This window comes from Pocillopora damicornis, chromosome 10, assembly GCF_964200805.1.
Source record: "Pocillopora damicornis chromosome 10, jaPocDami1.2, whole genome shotgun sequence".
Classification (NCBI taxonomy): Eukaryota; Metazoa; Cnidaria; class Anthozoa; order Scleractinia; family Pocilloporidae; genus Pocillopora; species Pocillopora damicornis.
The window spans coordinates 17,032,422-17,053,535 of record NC_142679.1 but is presented as its reverse complement, the minus strand read 5'-3'; the positions used below and the strand labels follow the sequence as shown (position 1 = coordinate 17,053,535).

Genomic DNA, 21,114 nt, shown 5'->3' with positions numbered 1-21,114 from the left:
ATTCTTTCTCAAATTTTGTCATTGTTTTGATTAATTGGTAACAGGCCTTCTTGTCGTCCAATTCTGTCTGTAATCATACTCGTGATAAAAAAAATCGGACTCCCGCTTTGCGGTCGTACAATTCTGTGAATCACTCGTATGATTACAGACCAAATTGGACTCCACTCGGTCCTGTTACCATTATTCATATGTAAAAAATTCTAGTTACACGAATGTCACCAGATCACTTAGGCTGGTTTTATTTTAGGAGGTTGGCTTCTAGTGTCAAATGTTAAGTTTGGAAGCCCCTCTCCTAAGGTGTCAGTCGAGACATCATACCATGGAATAGGTAAGTCACACATGGTTCTGCAGAAAAGTGCCATGAAAGAGCTCAGAAGGCGCTTGTTCTTCACTCAGCTGAGACCGACTTCCACTGCCAGAAGAAACAGGGACGCACACTCCACATGGTCAGAGCTTCCAACAACTCTGGTGAACCTGTGGTCCAATACTTCAGCGGTCAGACAGGTGAGCAATTGGATGCCTGTTGTTCGTTTGTGAGATTGAAGTAGGATGAAAATTCTAAGTTAGCTGGCATTTGCAAAGATTGGGGGCTAGTAAGTGGAAAGTACTTTTTTGGAAAGTGAGGACGTGGAGAATTGAAAGCAGGTTATACCGGTTTCCCGCCTTTGGTCCACTTAAATAATGTTGGTGACCTCAACGACATGGAATGCGATGATATCGCCTCTTAGACTGTTAACTCAATCGACGATTTCTGGTGAGTCTTTGTTCGTTAGTTGCGTTTGTCTCAGAGCTGTCTGTACCCTAAGCAACGCTTGATTGTGCGAATAACTTTAACAAACGAATAATCAAAACAAAGACGAACACAAGAAATGCGCCGTCACCGTAACCAGCTGCACGACGTTTAAGCGCACAAACATCTAGTTAGGTCACATGTCTGGCGCTCGCTTCTTCCTTATGGTAGGCTTACCGACAGTGCTCCACCGTTTGTATCATGTAGTTATAGTTTTACATGCACCGCACCGCATCCTAAAGGAGTCAATGAGATAAACACGGTTTTCTATGTAGTAGTTTATGTTGCTTTACTAATTTCAAAGAACAATTAAGGTTCGAAGAGTTAGCCTTTCCCTTTTGTTTAGTCACGGAATATGTAAATATACTGATTTCCGCGTGAATATAAATAAATATTAGGGCAAGGTGTTTTTTTAAATCTGACAATTTGTTATTTCATCCATTTCAAAGTCAAATCGTTCAAGTTTTCGAGAGCAAGAGGAACTTTGTCTGAAGTATAAAGGGGGTAAGGTTTTAGAGAAACAGTAGTGCTGTGTCGGTGGGGAAGTATGACAAAATAATTTGGTTTTATCAACTGAATTGTTAACGTAAATTGGCCACCACAAAGAGCTTAAAAGCTGACGTTTTGAGTGTTAGACCTTTGTTAGAGCGAATGACGATTCGTATGCATTTATTATCAGGAGATGAATGTCGCACGCCCTTGTTTGAATTCTCAGGCGATTGAAGCGCTTTTTCTGTCGATCACGTAATCAGCGTGCATGTGACAGAATCACCAGAGGATTGTGAATTGCAGTGTTATTTAGAGGATGATTGTATGTCAATCAACATCGGAATAATGGGGGATGAAACGTACTATTGTGAATTGAGTGACTCAGATCATGTTGTACATCCTCGCGATCTTGAAAATCAGAAAGACGTTATTTACAGATCAGTACAGGTGAGAATTTGTCGATTCAACTGACGGATCAATTTTTCTGTCAATCTTATTCCGTAAGGGGATGCATTGAGATTAGTTTTTAGAACTCTTACGTTTCCGAAGGCCTGTACGGATTAAATATAAATCTAGAAAAGTGAACGAACAATCCTCTCTGGAGAATTAACTCATAGAACAGACATGAGTTCTGGTTACTATTTGTTTACAGTATTTTGTCATGCTCGCGATCGAGGCATCGGCATTGCATCACTGAGAGAACATAGATGCCACTGGTCTTCAAACAAGCAATGGCCAGTCTCAAACTCCTAGCGAGATTGTCGCTCGTGTGAGTTCAGTGGACTTTCTGATACAGAAACCTTTGATATAATAGGAGAACCCCCTCGTATGGAATGGCGACTATTTTAGCCTCCTAATTGTAAACATGCATGCGGTATGAAAAGAGCCCCAACATAGCCTACTCCGGTCCGCCACAACGGAAACGTTTACTTCTAGGGGGCACCTAACGTTGCTAATATCGGGATTTCAGTCGACTGAAACTTGAAGGAAAAGTAGCTTATGGGTTTTAAAAGCATAATATAATTCTTGACTTGTAGAGAGCTCTGAACGCGACATTTATGCAATGCCCAACTTAAATACGTCTTTTGATTGAAGGGCTGAACATGTCGCGGGTTGTGAATCAAAATACACTTACTTTCTAGGATAAAAAATATTCACTAGGCCACCGGGGAAACAATGACTTGGCTTTCAACTGTCACGTGATGCAATGCCGACTTAAATACGTCTTTTGATTGGAGGGCTGAACATGTCGCGAGTCGTGAATCAAAATACACTTACTTTCTAGGATAAACAAATTTCATTAGGCCCCCGGGGAAACAACGACTTGACTTTCGACTCCCACATGATAAGGTCGTTCACCGTGAAACCGCAGCAAATGTGTGTGCCAGTCTGCCTATAAAAATTATTTTTTGCCGTCATTTTCGAGTTGGGATGGTGACTGGCCCTACGGCAAACAGTGAGGATTGCTTTACCTTGCCCTACCAGGGCAACAAACTCACTGTATCCCTTGGAGTCGGTCATTAGTCACTTATTTTACCAACTTTGCCAGGTGTCTACATTATAATTGTCTGGAAGCGAAAGTAAACACTATTAGTAGGGTAGCTAGAGGGCAAAAGATGAGAAATAATTAGGGCGTCAGAAAAAACAAATGTTTCCCAGCATATTGGCTTCCGTTGCCAATTTTAACGTGCACGAGTCCAAAATAGGAACACAGAAATACATGTATGGTACAGCAGATATATCTACAAATTATGACTCATAAATGTACGAGTTAGAAGGTGAGAGGGAATTCTGTCACTTTTTATCTCTCTCTGTTGAAATTACATCCTGCAGCTTTTTTTCTATTCGACGAATTTCGCTTTGTTTGGTGGGAAAAAGTTGTCATCGATCCCTAATGCGACTAATCGATACTCATAGAAATCCGTGTGCAAGAGAATCGAGGTTTGTTTCTATTAAAGTTAAACGCCCCCACGCTTTAATCGAATGTCAAGAAATGTTAATCAGAAATGTTAGTCGTGATCAGTACTTCGTGCACAGCTGACTAATGCTTGACTTACGTAAGGGGTTCTCAAGCTGTTTCTTTTATTTCTTTTAATTATTGTCTAAAGTCTCACTCAAATTGTATGAAAAATTGATGAAAGATTTTTTTTAATAGAAAAATACGAGAGGAGTGGAAAGAAACTGAAGGTCAGAATATACTGGTTTCAAGGAGGAACCAAGTCATTCAATTTGGAAAAAATTGGTTAATTTAAACTTAAAAGAAGATTGCTTTCTAACTTTGATGACAACATAATAAAAACAATCCGAGTAATCAGGTTTGTTTCTGGTTGAATGCCCCCACGCTTTATTCAAATGTAAAGAAACGCTAACCACAAGTCGTGACCAGTACTTCGTGCAAAGTTGACTGATGCATAACAAAGTGTATTTAACAAAACCCTAAATTCACAATCAAAACTATTTGTTGCATCTAAGAAGGGAGAAGGGCAACATTTGTCATCTGTTTTTCTTTCTTTCTCAAATTACAGGATGAGAGGGCTTCTAGTCGGTTTCCATTTCTGTCCCGTTCTGTTGAGTGGTGTTGCTTTGTTTCTTGTGGCTTTCAGTTCGTCTTTGCACACTGACTTGAGCAGGGACGAGGTTTTCGAGCGACTAGAAGGTAACACATGAATGTGTTATATCTCCCAACACAGTGATATTTTTTTCCGACGGGATGTGAATGTTTCAAGTGCCATGAGCGAAAACTGGGATCGGATGGCAAAGATTTTGGCTGTGTTACGATAAACTTTACATGATCCCCTCCCCCCCCCCAATAAAGGATGTGTGACATTCTTACAATCCCCTCATTCGTAGTAAATCTCAATTCTTCCCCCTTTGTACTCTGTTGCCATAGCAGTTCGCCCTCAAAAAAAATATGGGGTCGCCCCAAAATCGGATTAAAACAACAGGAACTTTCTACGCGCAACTCTCATAACTCTCAGGGCTTCTTCATATTCACTTTTGAACGATATCAAGAGTCAAGGTGACCTCTTAAGACAGGGTAATTAACTACACACAAACTGTATTATTAAAGTATCCAAAATAAACTGAGTGATGAGAACATGAAACACGATTGTGTTGCTTTTTAAGGATTTGAGCTAATTGGTCACATCACCAAGACATTATATGCTGACGAAATAAGCTGTGGATTGAGATGCCTTCAAGATGAAAACTGCCAATCTTACAACAGCAAGTCCGATGCTAATGATGCAAAGAAGCAATGTCAACTGAGTAATCAAACCAAAAAATCAAGTCCGGAAAACTTGAGGCGTAACCCACGTTCTACTTATTATCATGGAAGAGGTACTGTCGAGTAACGAGCTCAACATTATGGAAAAGTTAGTGGAGGTGTGAGGGGGGTGTAGTATTTTGATTGTCACAATAACGTTTTCCTGATCCTTACATAACGTTCCGAATTATTCTATCGATCTTTCTCATTGGCCGCCAATTTTCTTTAGTCCCACCTTTAAACTCTGTTAGCTACCATTGATCCCCTCTCCATTCCCTTTGAAAACAATGATATCCCCCCCAAGACCCTACCACCCCTCCCACCCCCTTTTTCTAAGTCAAAAATGGTGACCTATTTCTTACTTCTAATTAGCGCTTTTCAGAGCTCTCTCGTGTCAAGTGTACATCCATTTATAATCTTTCCCGAGACAATATGAAGTTTAAAATCTCTTCCTTTTCCTTATAATGATAGATTTTCCATCTTCTTAGTTTAAATTTAAATTTCCAAAATCAAGAGCTACGCGAAAGGAACTACTTATGGAATAAGACATCTGTGGCGTGTTTTGTGTCTTAGTTTGATCCTCTCCTCGTTCCAAATGATTATTCTTCCCTTTTCCTATGCAGATAAACGAGGTTGGGATTCTGCTCATCCGGCCTTCTCCTGTAAAGAAATTCTGGACTCTGGACACTCCAAAGGAGACGGGAAGTATTGGATCGACCCAGAGAAGAGTGGAAACCCTTTGAAGGTCTATTGTGACATGTCAAGATATGGTGGTAAGGGAATGAATTGTTTTTTTGAGACACGAGGACTTCAACAGGAGTATATTTGACTTGGTAGAGTTGTTATTGGAACGTTCTGGTCTTGGCTATTCTTGCTTTCTCTACCAAGATATATATTATGTTTTGAATCAAAACTACAGCAGAATTCTCGAAAGTGATTGGTTATCATCAGCCGGCCGATTTGAACACTAATAGGACAGTGTACGTGTCATATTTGTAAATGAACAGTGTAATAGGACCGTTAAAGGGACAGTTAACGCGTCATGCCTGTGTGAGGGGACAGAACGCGTCATGTGCGCGCGCTGTTGTCTCGCATTTCGCCGAGTGAACTGTTGTTTTTGGTTTTTCTGAAAACGTATGACCAATGTCTAGTTTCTTTCCCAAATTTTGTCATAGTTTTGATTAATTGGTAACAGGCCTTCTTGTTGTCCAATTCTGTCTGAAATCATACTCGTGATTAACAAATCGGACTCCCGCTTTGCGGTCGTACGATTCTGTAAATCACTCGTATGATTACAGACCCAATTGGACTCCACTCGGTCCTGTTACTATTTGATATGTCCAAAGTTCTAGTTACATGGATGTCACCAGATCATCTAGGTTTGTTTTATTTTAGGAGGTTGGCTTCTGGTGTCAAATGTTGAGTTCGGAAGTCTCTCTCCTAAGGTGTCAATTGAGACATCATACCGTGGAATAGGTAAGTCACACATGGTTCTGCAGAAAAGTGCCATGAAAGAGCTCAGAAGACACTTGTCCTTCACTCAGCTGAGATTCCACTGCCACAAGAAACAGGGACGCACATTCCACGTGGTCACAGCTTCCAACAGCTCAGGCGAAGCTGTGGTCCGGTACTTCAGCGGTCAGACAGAAGAGCAACCGGACGCCTGTGGTTCGTTCGTGAGAGTGACGTTGGATGACAATTCCGAGTTAGCTGGCATTTGCAAAGATTGGGGTCGACAAGTAAGTGGAGAGTTCGAAATTAAGTGGAGAGTTGGAAAGTGGGGACATGGTGAAGATCAAAACAGGCTATACTGGTATCCCGTCTTGATAAAAAACAGTCGTCAACTTAGGGTCCAACTGGATAACGTTGGCGACCTCAGAAAAATGGAATGCGATGATAGCTCCGCTCCCAATGTTGGCACAAACGGTGATTTCTGGAGAGTGTTTGTTCGTTAGTTGTGTCTATCTGTACACCAAGCAACCCTTGACTGTGCGAATAACAGTAACAAACGAATAAAGCAAAATAAAGACAAATGCACCGTTACACTCATTAGGTTATAAGATTGTTTTTGTTTCCATTTCGGGGTAAGGGAAAGCAATCCTCACTGTTTCCCGTTGGGCCATTTATTTTAATTTTAATTTTTGAAAATATTTTCTCATACATCCCAAACCGAATATGACTGCAAAAATCACTTTTTGTACGTAGGCTGGCACACACTTTTGCCGCGGTTTCACGGCGAACAACCTTATCGCGCGAGAGTCGAAAGTTAAAGTTGTTGTCTCCTCGGGGGCTTAGAGAATTTTGTTCACCCTAGAAAGTTAGTGTATTTTGATTCACGGCGCGTGACATATTCAACCGTCCAATCAAAAAACCTATTTGAGTTGAGAGATACATAACGATTAAATTTTCACAACTGCTTAAATAAAAGGTTTAACTAGTGACCATGTCAACCTCAACGTTAAGTTGAAGGACTCTAAACATGATTGGCTAGTTGATCGAATCGCGAGAGTCGCACGTGAATACTAAAAATTCCAGAGGAAGGGGAAAGAATACTTTGCAGTTCGAAAAAAAATCACTACTGACACAAGAAAATTTCAACGACCTGTTTGATATGGTGGGAAGCCTTTGAGAAAAACCATGCTTAGCACAAGAGGTCGAGGGTAGCTGGGAAATCTCCCGGACAATAAAAAAGTAATCATACAGATTTTGACCTTCAACCCCTCGGGGACTGGGGAAGGGTTTTTTCCACTTTTTAGACATGACACATGTTTGTTGTATTTAACTAATTGTCGAGAGAGGATTGTCCGCTCATTTTTCTTGTTTTTAATTTAATCCTTACCGGCTTTACGCCTAATCATGGGAAGAATTCTCCATTTGACTACCTCAAGATAAAATAAGAATCTGAAATAAAAGGAATGACAAAAATTCAGATAAAATGCATCATTTTACGCGACAGCACACTTACAGTCTAGACATTCAGAACTATCGCTTGGAAACGTGATTAAGTGATTCATTGCTTTAAACCGGCCAAACTGCAACTAGAGGGCGCTTAAAAACTATAAAAACTACTTATTTTACTAAATAAAAAACTATAGGATTGTGACGTAAGACCCCACATAGACTGTTCCATTTCAAGCTTGACTTATCCATTTCACTTTTGTATTTTTGGCGGTTACGGCGTAAACGAACTGCTGTAACACTAAACCATTTCGGTTTCGGTTTGTACTAAACCTTTTGTCGTCACGCTAAACCATTTCACTTTCCTTTGAGTAGGTTGATGCGTTACTAAGCCATTACGGCCTACTATCAACCATTTGCCGATAGCTTTAGCTATTTCACACTACTCTCGGTTGTGTCAAGTCACTGAACCAAAGTACAGCTAGCTGAACCGTTTATCGTTTCGACACTGAGTTGAGTAACTTTTGCAAGCCAGCGGACAAGTTTTAATCCTTAGCAGGGAAGGTTCCTTTATATGAGCTGGTAGTTTAAAAGCCCTCCGTGTTCTTTCGCCGAGTCAGACAAAGTGTAATTAAAACCCTAAATTCGCAGTCAAAACTATTTGTTGCATCAAAAAAGGGAAAGCGCGACAATTGTCATCTGTTTTTCTTTCTTTCTCAAATTACAGGATGAGAGGGCTTCTAGTTGGTTTCCATTTCTGTCCCATTCTGTTGAGTGGTGTTGCTGCATTTCTTGTGGCTTTCAGTTCGTCGGCCCGCGCTGACTTGAGCAGGGACGAGGTTTTCGAGAGAATTGAAGGTAACACGTGAATGTGTTATGCCTCTGTTATAACACCGTGATATTTTTTTTCCGACGGGATATGAACGCGTCAATTCCCATGGGAGAAAACTCGCCAAATCAATATAATATAACTTACTGATAACGATAAACTTTACATGATCCCTCCCCACATAAGGCTCTGTAACAATCTTAAGATCCCCCTCTTTGGCAGTCAGTTTTCTACACTTCCGGTCTCTCTTAATACTCTGTTGGCCACAACAAATCCTCCTAAAAAAAACATGGGATTGCCCCAAAATCGGGTAAAAACAACGGGAACTGTCTACGCACAACTCTTATAACTCTTAGGGCTTCTTCATATTCACCTGTGCACGATATCAAGAATCAAGATGACTTCTTAAGACAGGGTGAACAACTACACACATACTGTATTATGAAATTATCCAAAGGAAACTGTATGATAATAAAATGAAACACGATTGTGTTGTCATATCACCAAGACATTATACGCTGACGAAATGACCTGTGGATTGAGATGCCTTCAAGATGAAAAATGCCAATCTTACAACAGCAAATCAGATGTTAGTGATGCAAAGAAGGAATGTCAACTGAGTAACTTAACTAAAAAATCAAGTCCGGAAAACTTGAGGCGTAACCCACGTTCTACTTAATATGGAAGAGGTACTGTTGAGTAAGGTGCTTAACCTTAGGAACAAGTCATATTTTTATCGCCTGGGTAGAAGGGGAGAAGAGGGGGAAGGAAAGGTCACAGCATTTTGGTTGTCACAATAAATCGAGTCAGTCAATTTTCAAATCAATTTTCAATTTAGGTCCAACCTTTAAGGTCTGTCAGTAGCGACTGATCCCCTATCCGTTCCCTTTGAAAACCAGGATACCCCACACCCCCGGTAGGACCTTCCTACACCTCCCACCCCCTTTTTCTAAGCAAAAAATGGTGACCTATTCCATACTTCTCCTCAGCGCTTTTCAGAGAATATAAAGTTAATGTTCTCATGCCTTTCCTTATAACTTTTCCATTCTCTTAAATTGAGATTGAAGGATGCTATGGCTCCTACAAATATTTCCAAAATCAAAAGCTATCTAATGATCACGCGAAAGGAACTACATTTGGAATAAGACCTAGGTGGGCTGTTTTGTTTCTAAGTTTGATCCTCTCCTCGTTGCAAATGATTATTCTTCCCTCTTCCGATGTAGAAAAGCGAGGCTGGGATTCTGCTCATCCGGCCTTCTCCTGTAAGGAAATTCTGGACTCTGGACACTCCAAAGGAGACGGGGAGTATTAGATCGACCCCGAGAAGAGTGGAAACCCTTTGAGGATCTATTGTGACTTGTCAAGATATGGTGGTAAGTGAATAAGTCTTTTTTCAGAGACACCAGGACTTAAACCGGAGTATGTTTGACTTGGAGCACTTTCTATTGGAACATTCTGGTCTTGGCTATTCGTGCTTTCTCTACAAAGATCCTTGTTATGTTTTTTAATCGAAACTGTAACAAAATTCTCCAACGCGATTGGTTATCACCAGCCGGCCGATTTGAGCACAACAAGACAGTATACGCGTCATACTTGTAATTGGACAGTGTAATAGGTCAGTTAAAGGGACAGTTAACACGTCATGCCTGTACGAGGGGACAGAACGCGTCACGTGCGCGCGCTGTTGTCTCGCATTTCGCCGAGTAAACTGTTGTTTTTGGTTTTTCTGAAAACTTATAACCAATGTCTAGTTTCTTTCCCAAATTTTGTCATAGTTTTGATTAATTGGTAACAGGCCTTCTTGTTGTCCAATTCTGTCTGAAATCATACTCGTGATTAACAAACCGGACTCCCGCTTTGCGGTCCTACGATTTTGTTAATCACTCGTATGGTTACAGTCCAAATTAGACTCCACTCGGTCCTGTTACCATTATTAATATGTCCAAAATATTATTATGAATAAGATGCCAGTAGTCTAAGTTATTGGTGCAAATCACCAGCTCAATGCCCAGATTGTCCAATAATTAAGAGATTTTTTTGTAGCTGTCATTGTGTTATTATGGGTGGCAAACAAAGTTTGTCTTTTTCCATTGTTGCTCGATTGAAGTATGTTGTACAATACTTTCTTCACAGCTTGAAGGAGGATGTGAGTTAGCCATCATGTGTGATATCATTTATGCTGGAAACAAAGCTAAGTTTGGTCAACCAGAGATTTTGCTTGGAACTATTTGAGGTATGCCACACATAAATTACCCACAGAAACAACTTAATCAGTTTGCACAATAAGAAAATATAATATATTCCAGTGACCTTGATTAAAATATCAGAGAGCAGAAATAAGCTACAGGATAGCAGATGAAGAAAATGAAAATTATGTCTTCTCCTTTCCAAGATTTTTCTATACTTCTTAAGAGTATTAGTCATTAGCCCCTTTACACCCAAACATCAGTCTACAAGTTCTCCATACTTTTCTCCATACATTTCCTAATGTGCTGACGAGGAGAATTTGTTTAACAATCAAAAGCTTGTTTGATTGATGATCATTTCCTTTATTCTCATGACCTTAATGTGTGATTCAGGGGTGATATTGTGAGGAGAAACTAGATGCTAATCACTCTTTGGGGTCAAAGAGTGAAAATTTTCTTTAACTTAAAAAAAAAGTGATGTGATTTAGTGAAGTAAAGACTTGTAATCAGGAAAGATCATAGGAGTAAGATGGCTTTTTTATGAAATGGATATTTTTTTATTCTAGACTCTCTTATATTGCTGCTTTTATGTTCCTTAACCCTTTAACTCCCATGAGTGACCAAGACAGAATTTCTCTTTACATTATCAATACAATATTAACCAGATAAGTGATGAGAATAAAGAAAAATTTCAATTTGGGGATAATTAGTTGATCCAATATTAAATTCTTTAAATTAAAATTATAAGAATTGTATGGTTGACAATAAGTAGAATTACAAATTTGATCTGGGAATTAAAGGGTTAACTGTGTCAAGCTTAAGTTTGTGCTTAAAGCTGCAACTAACTCGAAGATTGCTTTCATTTTTTTAGGTGCTGGCGGTACACAGCGACTTTCAAGAGCTGTTGGGAAGTCCCTGGCTATGGAAATGATACTAACAGGAGATCCTATTTCAGCAGAAGATGCACAGAAATCAAGTCCATGTTCCTTTCAACTTAGCTCCTATTTTTGACCAGTTGTTCATCATTACCTCTTTACCTTACAAAATCGATCAACATGCAACTTCTCCCTGTAATAAACATACATCATCCAGCAAACGGGTAATGAGAATATTTAAACTTCTCAGTTCAAAGTTGTTATTGATCTAACGTCAAATTCTCGTAACTAATTAAAAACGAAATGTGTAGCAGCTAGAGGAGAGAATTAACAATCAGATCTTAGTGGTTAAAAGATCAAGGAGGGAGGTACTTAGCATCGTGAGCCTTCCCGGTGGCACAAGGAAACTCTCACACAAATTATTGAGAAATGTGTACAGTACTTCCACATCATCAAGGACTGCAACGGAGACACACTGTTTTGTGCTAAACACTTGTGTAAGCCTGCAAAATTTGAGTTAAAAGCGTAGATTTTTCCCTTCTGTTTGTTAGCATTTCCTCGAAGGAACCGTTCACTTCGGAAGACGTTTTTTAGAGTTTACGTAAACTTATATGTCTTCAGTACTGTCCTCTCTTATTAAAAGCTCTCGGCAAAAGTTATTTGCGCAAACCTTTCTCTTCGTTTTGATTCAATTACATTTGCTCTATACACTTATTTCAAAAAGTCGCAGTTAAGGCCGCGTTACCTCAAGTTGTTCAGTTAGGTTTAAGGGTTAATAAAAGAATGAACTTGGGGCATGCACTCCTGTGATAAAACTACACAAACTTCTGAGAATTATTGGCGTCGGCTTTATCAGGTGGGGCATTGCGCACTCATTCTCGAGATTTTTCTTCACTTAGATCTAAATTCAAATTGCAGACTTAAAAACTTTAATTTTTTCTTAGGCCTGGTTAGTAAAGTCTTCCCCGTAGAAGAGCTCGTAGATGAAGCGATCAAGACAGCTGCAAAAATATCATCCTTGTCGAAGATTGCCGTACAGATCGCCAAAGAAGCTGTCAACACAGGTATTGCCCTGGCAGTTGTAACCGTCCGATTGACTGTTCCTGTCATGAGTTATACCTCGATTATTCGAAAGATTTTATGTCAACTGCAGTCGGTGTTGATCTTGTCCATCGCTAGACGTTTCTTGTTGGTTTACCAGTCAACTTCAAAACAGTTACCTATCCTATTTGACTGTTCTACTGCGACACCATTTTTTTTCCGGTGATCGAAATAGCCCAAAACATCATGACATACTTACATTAAAAAGAGTAAAATTGATTGTTTCTAAGTCATCATCTTAATTGAAGCAAACTGAGAAAATGAGGTAGACTTTTGCGCAAGTTAAGCAGAGAGGAACTTGATCTCTCGTAGGGTTTTGTTGCCTCGGGATATAAATCATCATGACTGACCTGCTTGAGTCCAAAAGTTTAACAGTTTACAAGAAATGCATGCAAGAACAATTTATGGTCGTTGCATTCCCTTTGAAAGTTTCGTAGATGGTTGAATTTCCTAAATGTCTTTTTGTTTAGGCTACGAGATGTCACTGGCAGAAGGACTGCATTTTGAGAAAAGAATGTTTCACTCAACATTTTCAACAGTAAGTTAATATTGATCGGCGTTTACACTTGAAAGAAGACGCCAATTGCAATACAAAGTGAAAAGCCACTTAACCATTTCCCGAAAACATATCACCTACTCTCTCTGATTTAGAGCAATACACTGAATACTTCACGTCTTCTGCGCAACCGAAGAAAGTTTGGATTAAAATATTAAAATGTTCTTATGTTCCCGCTAAAAGCGTAGCTCCATCTTTCTGCATGTAAACTAGACACAACCCACAATTCCTCTATTCGCTCTGACGAAAGGCTAACGCTAGGAACGTCAGCTTTAGAAACTCTCTATGGTGGCCATTTTTGAATTATCAACGCTTTTGATGTAAATAATATTTCTGATACCCCACCCGCCGCAACACTACAGTTTCTCTAGAAACTTACCCCGTCTGTTCGATTGTTACCATGGTGATGAATAACAATGTAATGAATTTGTAAGGACTTGCGATGAAACTTTCCCGAATGAAAAATTTCTCCTTTTCTTTAATTTCGCAGGACGATCGAAAGGAAGGGATGACAGCTTTTGTCGAAAAACGGAAAGCCGAATTTATGGACAATTAGTATCAGTTATTTTTCGGAAAGTCGTAGCTTGCGAGAACTTTGGATTGTTTTGTGGGAGTGTTAGGGCAGGTGAAAGAACGATGAAAGCTTATATAAAATTGTGTGAAGGGAAATGAAAACACTCAGCATGAATTTTCACCAAAAAAAAACTTAACCGGCGAAATTGATAGAAAAAATAAAATAAATAAAGTAAAGTCATAGTTATTTTTCGTTCGTGCGCTCATCTGTTGAACGGATACCCTGGTACCCTGATACCCAACTAGTAAGTGGAGAGGTCCGGGTTGGAAAGTGGGGACATGGTAAAGGTCAATAAAGGTTATAATGGTATCCCATCTTGGAAAAAAAACAAGTATCACCTTAGGGTCCAACTGCATAACGTTGACGACCTCAGAAAAATGGAATGTGATGATAACTCCGCTCCCAATGTTGGCACAAACGGCGATTTCTGGAGAGTCTTTGTTCGTTAGTTGCGTCTGTGGTCCAGTACTTCAGTGGTGAGACAGATAAGCAACCGGACGCCTGTGGTTCGTTTGTGAGATTGACGTGGGATGACAATTCCAAGTTAGCTGGCATTTGCAAAGATTGGGGACTAGTAAGTGGAAAGTACTTTGTTGGAAAGTGGGGACATGGTGAAGATCAAAACAGGCTATACCGCTTTCCCGTCTTCATAAGAAACAAGTATCATCTTAGGGTCCGACTGCATAACGTTGACGACCTCAAAAAAATGGAATGTGATGATGGCACCGGTACCAATGTTGGCACAAACGGCGATTTCTGGAGAGTCTTTGTTCGTTAGTTGCGTCTATCTGTACACCAAGCAACCCTTGACTGTGCGAATAACAGTAACAAACCAATAAAGCAAAATAAAGAGAAATGCACCGTTACACTCATCAGGTTATAAGATTGTTTTTGTTTCCATTTCGGGGCAAGGGAAAGCAATCATCATTGTTTTCCGTGGGGCCAGTCATTTTAATTTTAACATTTGAAAATATTTTCTCATACGTCCCAAACCGAATATGACTGCCAAAAATTACTTTTTGTAGTTAAAGTTGTTGTCTCCTCGGGGGCTTAGTGAATTTTGTTCACCTTACAATGTCAGTGTATTTTGATTCACGGCGCGTGACATACTAAACCATCCAATCAAAAACCTATTTTAGTTGAGAGGTACATAACGATTAAATTTTCACAACTGCTTCCTTCTAAATAAAAGTTTGAACTAGTGACCACGTCAACCTCAATGCTAAGTTCAAGGACTCTAAACATGATTGGCTAGTTGATCGGATCGCGAGCGTCGCGCGTGAATACTAAAAATTCCAGAGGAAGAGGAAAGAACACTTTGCAGTTCGAAAAAGATTCACTTCTGACTCAAGAAAATTTCAATTTTCAATTTCAAGCCATTGAGAAAAACCATGCTTAGCAGAAGAGGTCGAAGCTAGCTGGGAAATCTCCCGGACAATAAAAAAGTAATCATACAGATTTTGACCTTCAACCCCTCGGGGATTGGGGAAGGGTTTTTTTCCACTTTTTAGACATGACACGAGTTTTTATACTGTAACCAATCACAATCGAAGAAACTTTAATTTTCAATGATTGGGAGGTTTATATCAAACGTAATAATAACATAATAACAGGGCATTATATATATATATATATATATATATATATATATATATATATGTTATTATATGTATAATTTTTTTTTTTTATCGTGTTCGGAGTTTCACACAAGTCAAGAACTATATGATGCTTTTAGCACCCATAAGCTCCTTTTCCTTTGGGTTTTCAGTTGATTCAAATCTCGATATCAGCAACGTCTCAAATCGCATGAGTTCTAGTTACTGTTGGTTTACAGTATTTTGTCATGAAAAATCGAGCAAATCTGCTTGCGATCGAGGCATCGTCATTGCATCACTGAGAGAACATAGATACCACTGGTCTTCAAACAAGTAATGGCTACTCTCAACCTCTTAGCGAGATTGTCGCTCGTGTAAGTTCAGTGGACTTTCTGATACAGAAACCTTCGATGTGATAGGAGAACCCCCTCGTATAGAATGACGACTATTGTAGCCTCCTAATTGTAAACATGCACGCGGTATAAAAAGAGCCCCTACATAGCCTCCACCACAACGGCAACGTTTACTTCTAAGGGGTACATAACGTTGCTAATATTGGGATTTCAGTCGACTGAAATTTGAAGGAAAAGGAGCTTATGGGTGCTAAAAGCATAATATAATTCTTGACTTGTAGAGAGCTCTGAACGTGACATTTATGCAATTCCCAACTTAAATACGTCTTCTGATTGAAGGGCTGAACACGTCGCGAGTCGTGAATCAAAATACACTTACTTTCTCGGATAAACAAAATTCACTAAGCCCCCGAGGAAACAACGACTTGACTTTCGACTCTCACGTGATGCAATGCCCAACTTAAATACGTCTTTTGATTGGAGGGCTGAACACGTCGCGAGTCGTGAATCAAAATACACTTACTTTTCTAGGAGAAACAAAATTCAAAAGTCGACGCTCACATGATAAGGTCGTTCACCGTGAAACCGCAGCAAATGTGTGTGCCAGCCTGCCTATAAAAATTATTTTTTTGCCGTCATTTTCGAGTAGGGATGTATGAGAAACACTTTAAAAAATTAAAATTAAAGTGACTGGCCCCACGGCAAACAGTGAGGTTGCTTTACCTTGCCCTACCAGGGCAACAAACTCACTGTATTCTTTGGAGTCCGTTATTAGTCACTTATTTTACCAACTTTGCCAGATGTCTGCATTATAATTGTCTGGAAGCGAAAGTAAACACTATTAGTAGGGTAGCTGGAGGGCAAAGGATGAGAAATAATTGGGGCCTCAGAAAAAACAAATGTTTCCTAGCATATTAGCCTCCGATGCCAATTTTAACGTGCACGAGTCAAAAATAGGAACACAGAAATACATGTATGGTACAGCAGATATATCTACAAATTGTAACTCATAAATGCACGAGTTTGAAGGTGAGAGGGAATTCTGTCACTTTTCATCTCTCTCTGTTGAAATTACATCCTGTAGCTCATTTTTATTAGACGAATTTCACTTTGTTTGGTTGGAAAAAGTTGTCATCGATTTCCGAATGCGACTAATTGATACTCATAGAAATCCTTGTGCAAGAGAAAAGAGGTCCGGAAAAAAAAAAAAAAGAAAAATCCGAATGATCGAGGTTTTTTTCTATTAAAGTTAAACGCCCCCACGCTTTACTCGAATGTAAAGAAATGTTAATCAGAAATGTTAGTCGTGATCAGTACTTCGTGCAAAGCTGACTAATACTTGATTTACATAAGGGGTTCTCAAGCTGTTTCTTTTTATTTCTTTTAATTATTGTCTCAAGTTTCATTAAAATTGTATGAAAAGTTGATTTTTCACACGAGAGGAGTGGAAAGAAACTGAAGGTCAGAATATACTGGTTTCAAGGAGTAACCAAGTCATTCAATTTGGAAAAAATTGGTTGATTTAAACTTCATAAGAAGATTACTTTCTAACTCTGATAACAACATAGGTCTTGAATGGTCAGCCACTTCGATAAATACGTTTGAGTGAGAAGTATATATACAAAAGACCTGAGTGTGAGGGAGAAACTCGATGTATTTACTTACTATCGGGTGAGTAACTTGTGCAAACCAGCAGACAAGAATTATTCCTTAGCAGGGAAGATTTCTTTATATGATTTGGTAGTTTTAAAAGCGCTCGTATTCTTTCGCTGAGTCAGATAAAGTGTAATTAAAAAAAACCCTAAATCCACAATCAAAACTATTTGTTGCATCTAAGAAGGGAGAAGGGCAACATTTGTCATCTGTTTTTCTTTCTTTCTTAAATTACAGGATGAGAGGACATCTACTTGGTTCCCATTTCTGTCCCGTTCTGTTGAGTGGTGTTGCTTTGTTTCTTGTAGCTCTCAGTTCGTCTTTGTACACTGACTTAAGCAGGGACGAGGTTTTCGAGAGAGTTGAAGGTAACACGTGAATGTGTTATACCTCCCGACACAGTTATATTTTTTTTCCGACGGGATGTGAATGTTTCAAGTACCATGGGCGAAAACTGGGATCGGATGACACAGATTTTGGCTGTGTCACGAGAAACTTTACATGATCCCTCCCCCCCCCCTCTCCCCAAATAAGGCTCTGTGACATTCCTACAATCCCCCTCATTGGTAGTAAATCTCCATTCTTCCCCCTTTATACTCTATTGGCCACAGCAGTTCGCCCCCGAAAAAATATGAGATCGCCCCAAAATCGGGTAAAAAGAACAGAAACTTTCTACGCGCAACTCTCATAACTCTCAGGGCTTCTTCATATTCACCTTTGTACGATATCAAGAATCAAGATGACTTCTTAAGACAGGGTAATTAACTACACACAAACCGTATTATTAAAGTATCCAAAATAAACTGAGTGATGAGAACATGAAACACGATTGTGTTGTTTTTCAAGGATTTGAGCCAATTGGTTGCATCACTAAGACAGTACATGCAGACAAAATAAGCTGTGGATTGAGATGCCTTCAAGATGAAAACTGCCAATCTTACAACAGCAAATCCGATGCTAATGATGCAAGGAAGGAATGTAAACTGAGTAATCAAACCAAAAAATCAAGTCCGGAAAACCTGAGGCGTAACCCACGTTCTACTTATTATGGAAGAGGTACTGTTGAGTAAGGTGCTTAACGTTATGGAAACGTTAGTGGAGGTGGGAGGGGGAGTATGAAGGGTCAGAGTATTTTGGTTGTTGCAATAAAGTTTTCCTGATCCTTCCATAACGTTCCGAGTTATTCTATCGATCTTCCTGATTGGCCGCCAATTTTCTTTAGTCCCACCTTTAAACTCTGTTAGCGACCACTGATCCCCTTTCCATTCCCTTTGAAAACAATGATACCCCTCCCCAGACTCTGCCACCCCTCCCACCCCCTCTTTAAAAGTCAAAAATGGTGACCTATTTCTTACTTCTTATCAGCGCTTTTCAGAGCTCTCTCATGTCACGTGTATAATGATGGGTTTTCCATTTTCTTCGTTTAAATTAAAAGATGCTATGGATCCCACAAAGATTTCCAAAATTAAGAGGTATCTAATAATTACGCGAGAGGAACTAGATATGGAATATGACCTCTGCGGCGTGTTTTGTTTCTTAGTTTGATCCTCTCCTCGTTCCAAATGATTCTTCTTCCCTTTTCCTATGTAGAGAAACGAGGTTGGGATTCTGCTCATCCGGCCTTCTCCTGTAAAGAAATTCTGGACTCTGGACACTCCAAAGGAGACGGGGAGTATTGGATCGACCCTGAGAAGAGTGGAAACCCTTTGAAGGTCTATTGTGACATGTCAAGATCTGGTGGTAAGCGAATGAATTGTTTTTTTGAGACACGAGAACTTCAACAGGAGTTTATTTGACTTGGAGCATTTTCTATTTGAACGTTCTGGTCTTGGCTATTCGTGCGTTCTCCTTATATGTAAAAAATTCTGGTTACATGAATGTCACCAGATCACTTAGGTTCGTTTTATTTGGGGATGTTGGTTTCTAGTGTCAAATGTTAAGTTTGGAAGCCCCTCTCCTAAGGTGTCAGTTGAGACATCATACCGTGGAATAAGTAAGTCACGCATGGTTCTGCAGAAAAGTACCATGAAAGAACTCAGAAGACACTTGTTCCTCACTCAGCTGAGACTGACTTCCACTGCCACAAGAAACAAGGACGCACGTTCCACATGATCACAGCTTCCAACAGCTCTGGTGAAGCTGTGGTCCAGTACTTCAGCGGTCAGGCAGATGAGCAACCGGATGCCTGTGGTTCGTTTGTGAGATTGACGTGGGACGACAATTCCAAGTTAGCTGGCATTTGCAAAGATTGGGGACTAATAAGTGGAAAGTACTTTGTTGGAAAGTGGGAACATGGAAGTTGAAGGCAGGTTATACCGGTTTCCCGCCTTTGTACAATTTAAGTATCACCTTAAGGTCCACTTGAATAACGTTGGTGACCTCAACGACATGGAATGCGATGATATCGCCTCTCAGACTGTTAACTTAATCGGCGATTTCTTTATTCATTAGTTGCGTTTAACTCAGAGCTGTCTGTACCCTAAGCAACGCTTGATTGTGCGAATAACTTAAACAAACGAATAATCAAAACAAAGACGAACACGAGAAATGCACCGTTACCGTCACCAGCTGCAGGTTATAAGGACTTTAAGCGTACAAATATCTAATTAGGTCACATGTCTGACACTCGCCCCTTCCTTGTGACTCACCAATAGTGCTCCACTGTTTTATCGTGTACTTATAGTTTTTACATAGACCACAGCCTAAAGGAGTCAATGAGATCAACACGGTTTTCTATGTAAAAGTTTATGTAGCTTTACTTATTTATTATTTATTGTATTATTTCCAAGAACAATTGAGGTTAGAAGATTAAGCCTTGCTCTTTTGTTTGGTCATGGAGTTTGTAAATATACTGATTTCCTCGTGAATAGATATAAATATTATCGCAAGATTTTTTCTTAAATCTGATAATTCTTCGTTTCATTCATTTCAAAGTCAAAATTGCTCAAGTTTTTGAAAGCACGAGGAACTTTGTTTGAAGTATAAAGGAGGTAAGTTTCTAAAGAAACCGTGGTGCTGTGTCGGTGGGGAAGTATGACAGAATAATTTGGTTTAATCGACTGAATTGATATTGTGAATTGGCCATCGTAAGGAGCTTAAACGCTGATGTTTCGAGCGTTAGACCTTTGTCACAGCGGAAGACGAAGGGCTAACGCTCGAAACAGCAGCTTTTAAACTCTTTGTTTGAAATATGTTAAAATTAGAGTTTTAAAATTAGAATAAACGCGCCATAGCGTCTTCTTCAGCGGTTTACTTGGCCTGTATTTGTCCGAAAAAACAAATGATGGTGATTGTGGTGAATGGAAAAACAAGTTGTCTGTAAATTATTAACGTTGCTGTAGGGACGTTTAGATTATCAGTGGACGAGTTAAGCAACATGTACGAGTTTTGAACATAAGTGAAACTGTGCGAAATCATACAAGCATAGTATTCCGTTTGAGGATTAGTGGGACTTTTTATGAGCAGCAAAGGTCCCTCTACAGGTACTTCCTTTGTGTTTGTGCTTGTGAAGAGATACCCAGCCCTAATTAATACTCCAGCAATGTTACAAATCAAATATTAAGCACAACTGAAGGATTCTTGGCTATTGTGTTCAATATATAAAAATGACACAAGCAGGGTACAGTAGGAAAAAAGGTTCAACTGATAATAGAAATATTTGTGTTATTTTTATACTTCTAGATACTTCTATGGCTTTGTTTATTAATTCCTATTTTCTTCGCTGAGTAACAACGCAGAATTCTTAATGAAAAATATATTTCTGTCATACGCCGCTTGTTGTCCTTCTTTACAAATGAGGATTATAACAAGCTAAAGGTTGCACAACTTGATCTGTACTTGCCACTGTTCCTAATTAGTTTGATCCGTTAAAACTCCAAGCCACGTAATGCGGTCTGTTCGTTATAAGTATCGCCTTAGAGCTTGCCACAATCTTCTTTAACCCTTTACAC

At 39.5% G+C, this 21,114-nt stretch overlaps 2 protein-coding genes across 2 annotated transcripts; both read left to right on the top strand.

Moving 5' to 3' along the window:
• Positions 1-443: 443 nt before the first annotated feature.
• Positions 444-6,593, top strand: LOC149039148 (uncharacterized). Its single transcript, XM_089185766.1, has 2 exons — positions 444-504; positions 5,940-6,593. Exons 1-2 carry the CDS (start codon positions 444-446, stop codon positions 6,497-6,499), a joined length of 621 nt encoding a protein of 206 aa, XP_089041892.1. The 3' UTR covers positions 6,500-6,593.
• A 3,045-nt stretch (positions 6,594-9,638) lies between these two features.
• On the top strand, positions 9,639-13,746 carry LOC149039147 (enoyl-CoA hydratase, mitochondrial-like). Its single transcript, XM_089185765.1, has 5 exons — positions 9,639-9,644; positions 10,405-10,417; positions 12,277-12,396; positions 12,904-12,971; positions 13,480-13,746. Exons 1-5 carry the CDS (start codon positions 9,639-9,641, stop codon positions 13,543-13,545), a joined length of 273 nt encoding a protein of 90 aa, XP_089041891.1. The 3' UTR covers positions 13,546-13,746.
• Positions 13,747-21,114: the final 7,368 nt, after the last annotated feature.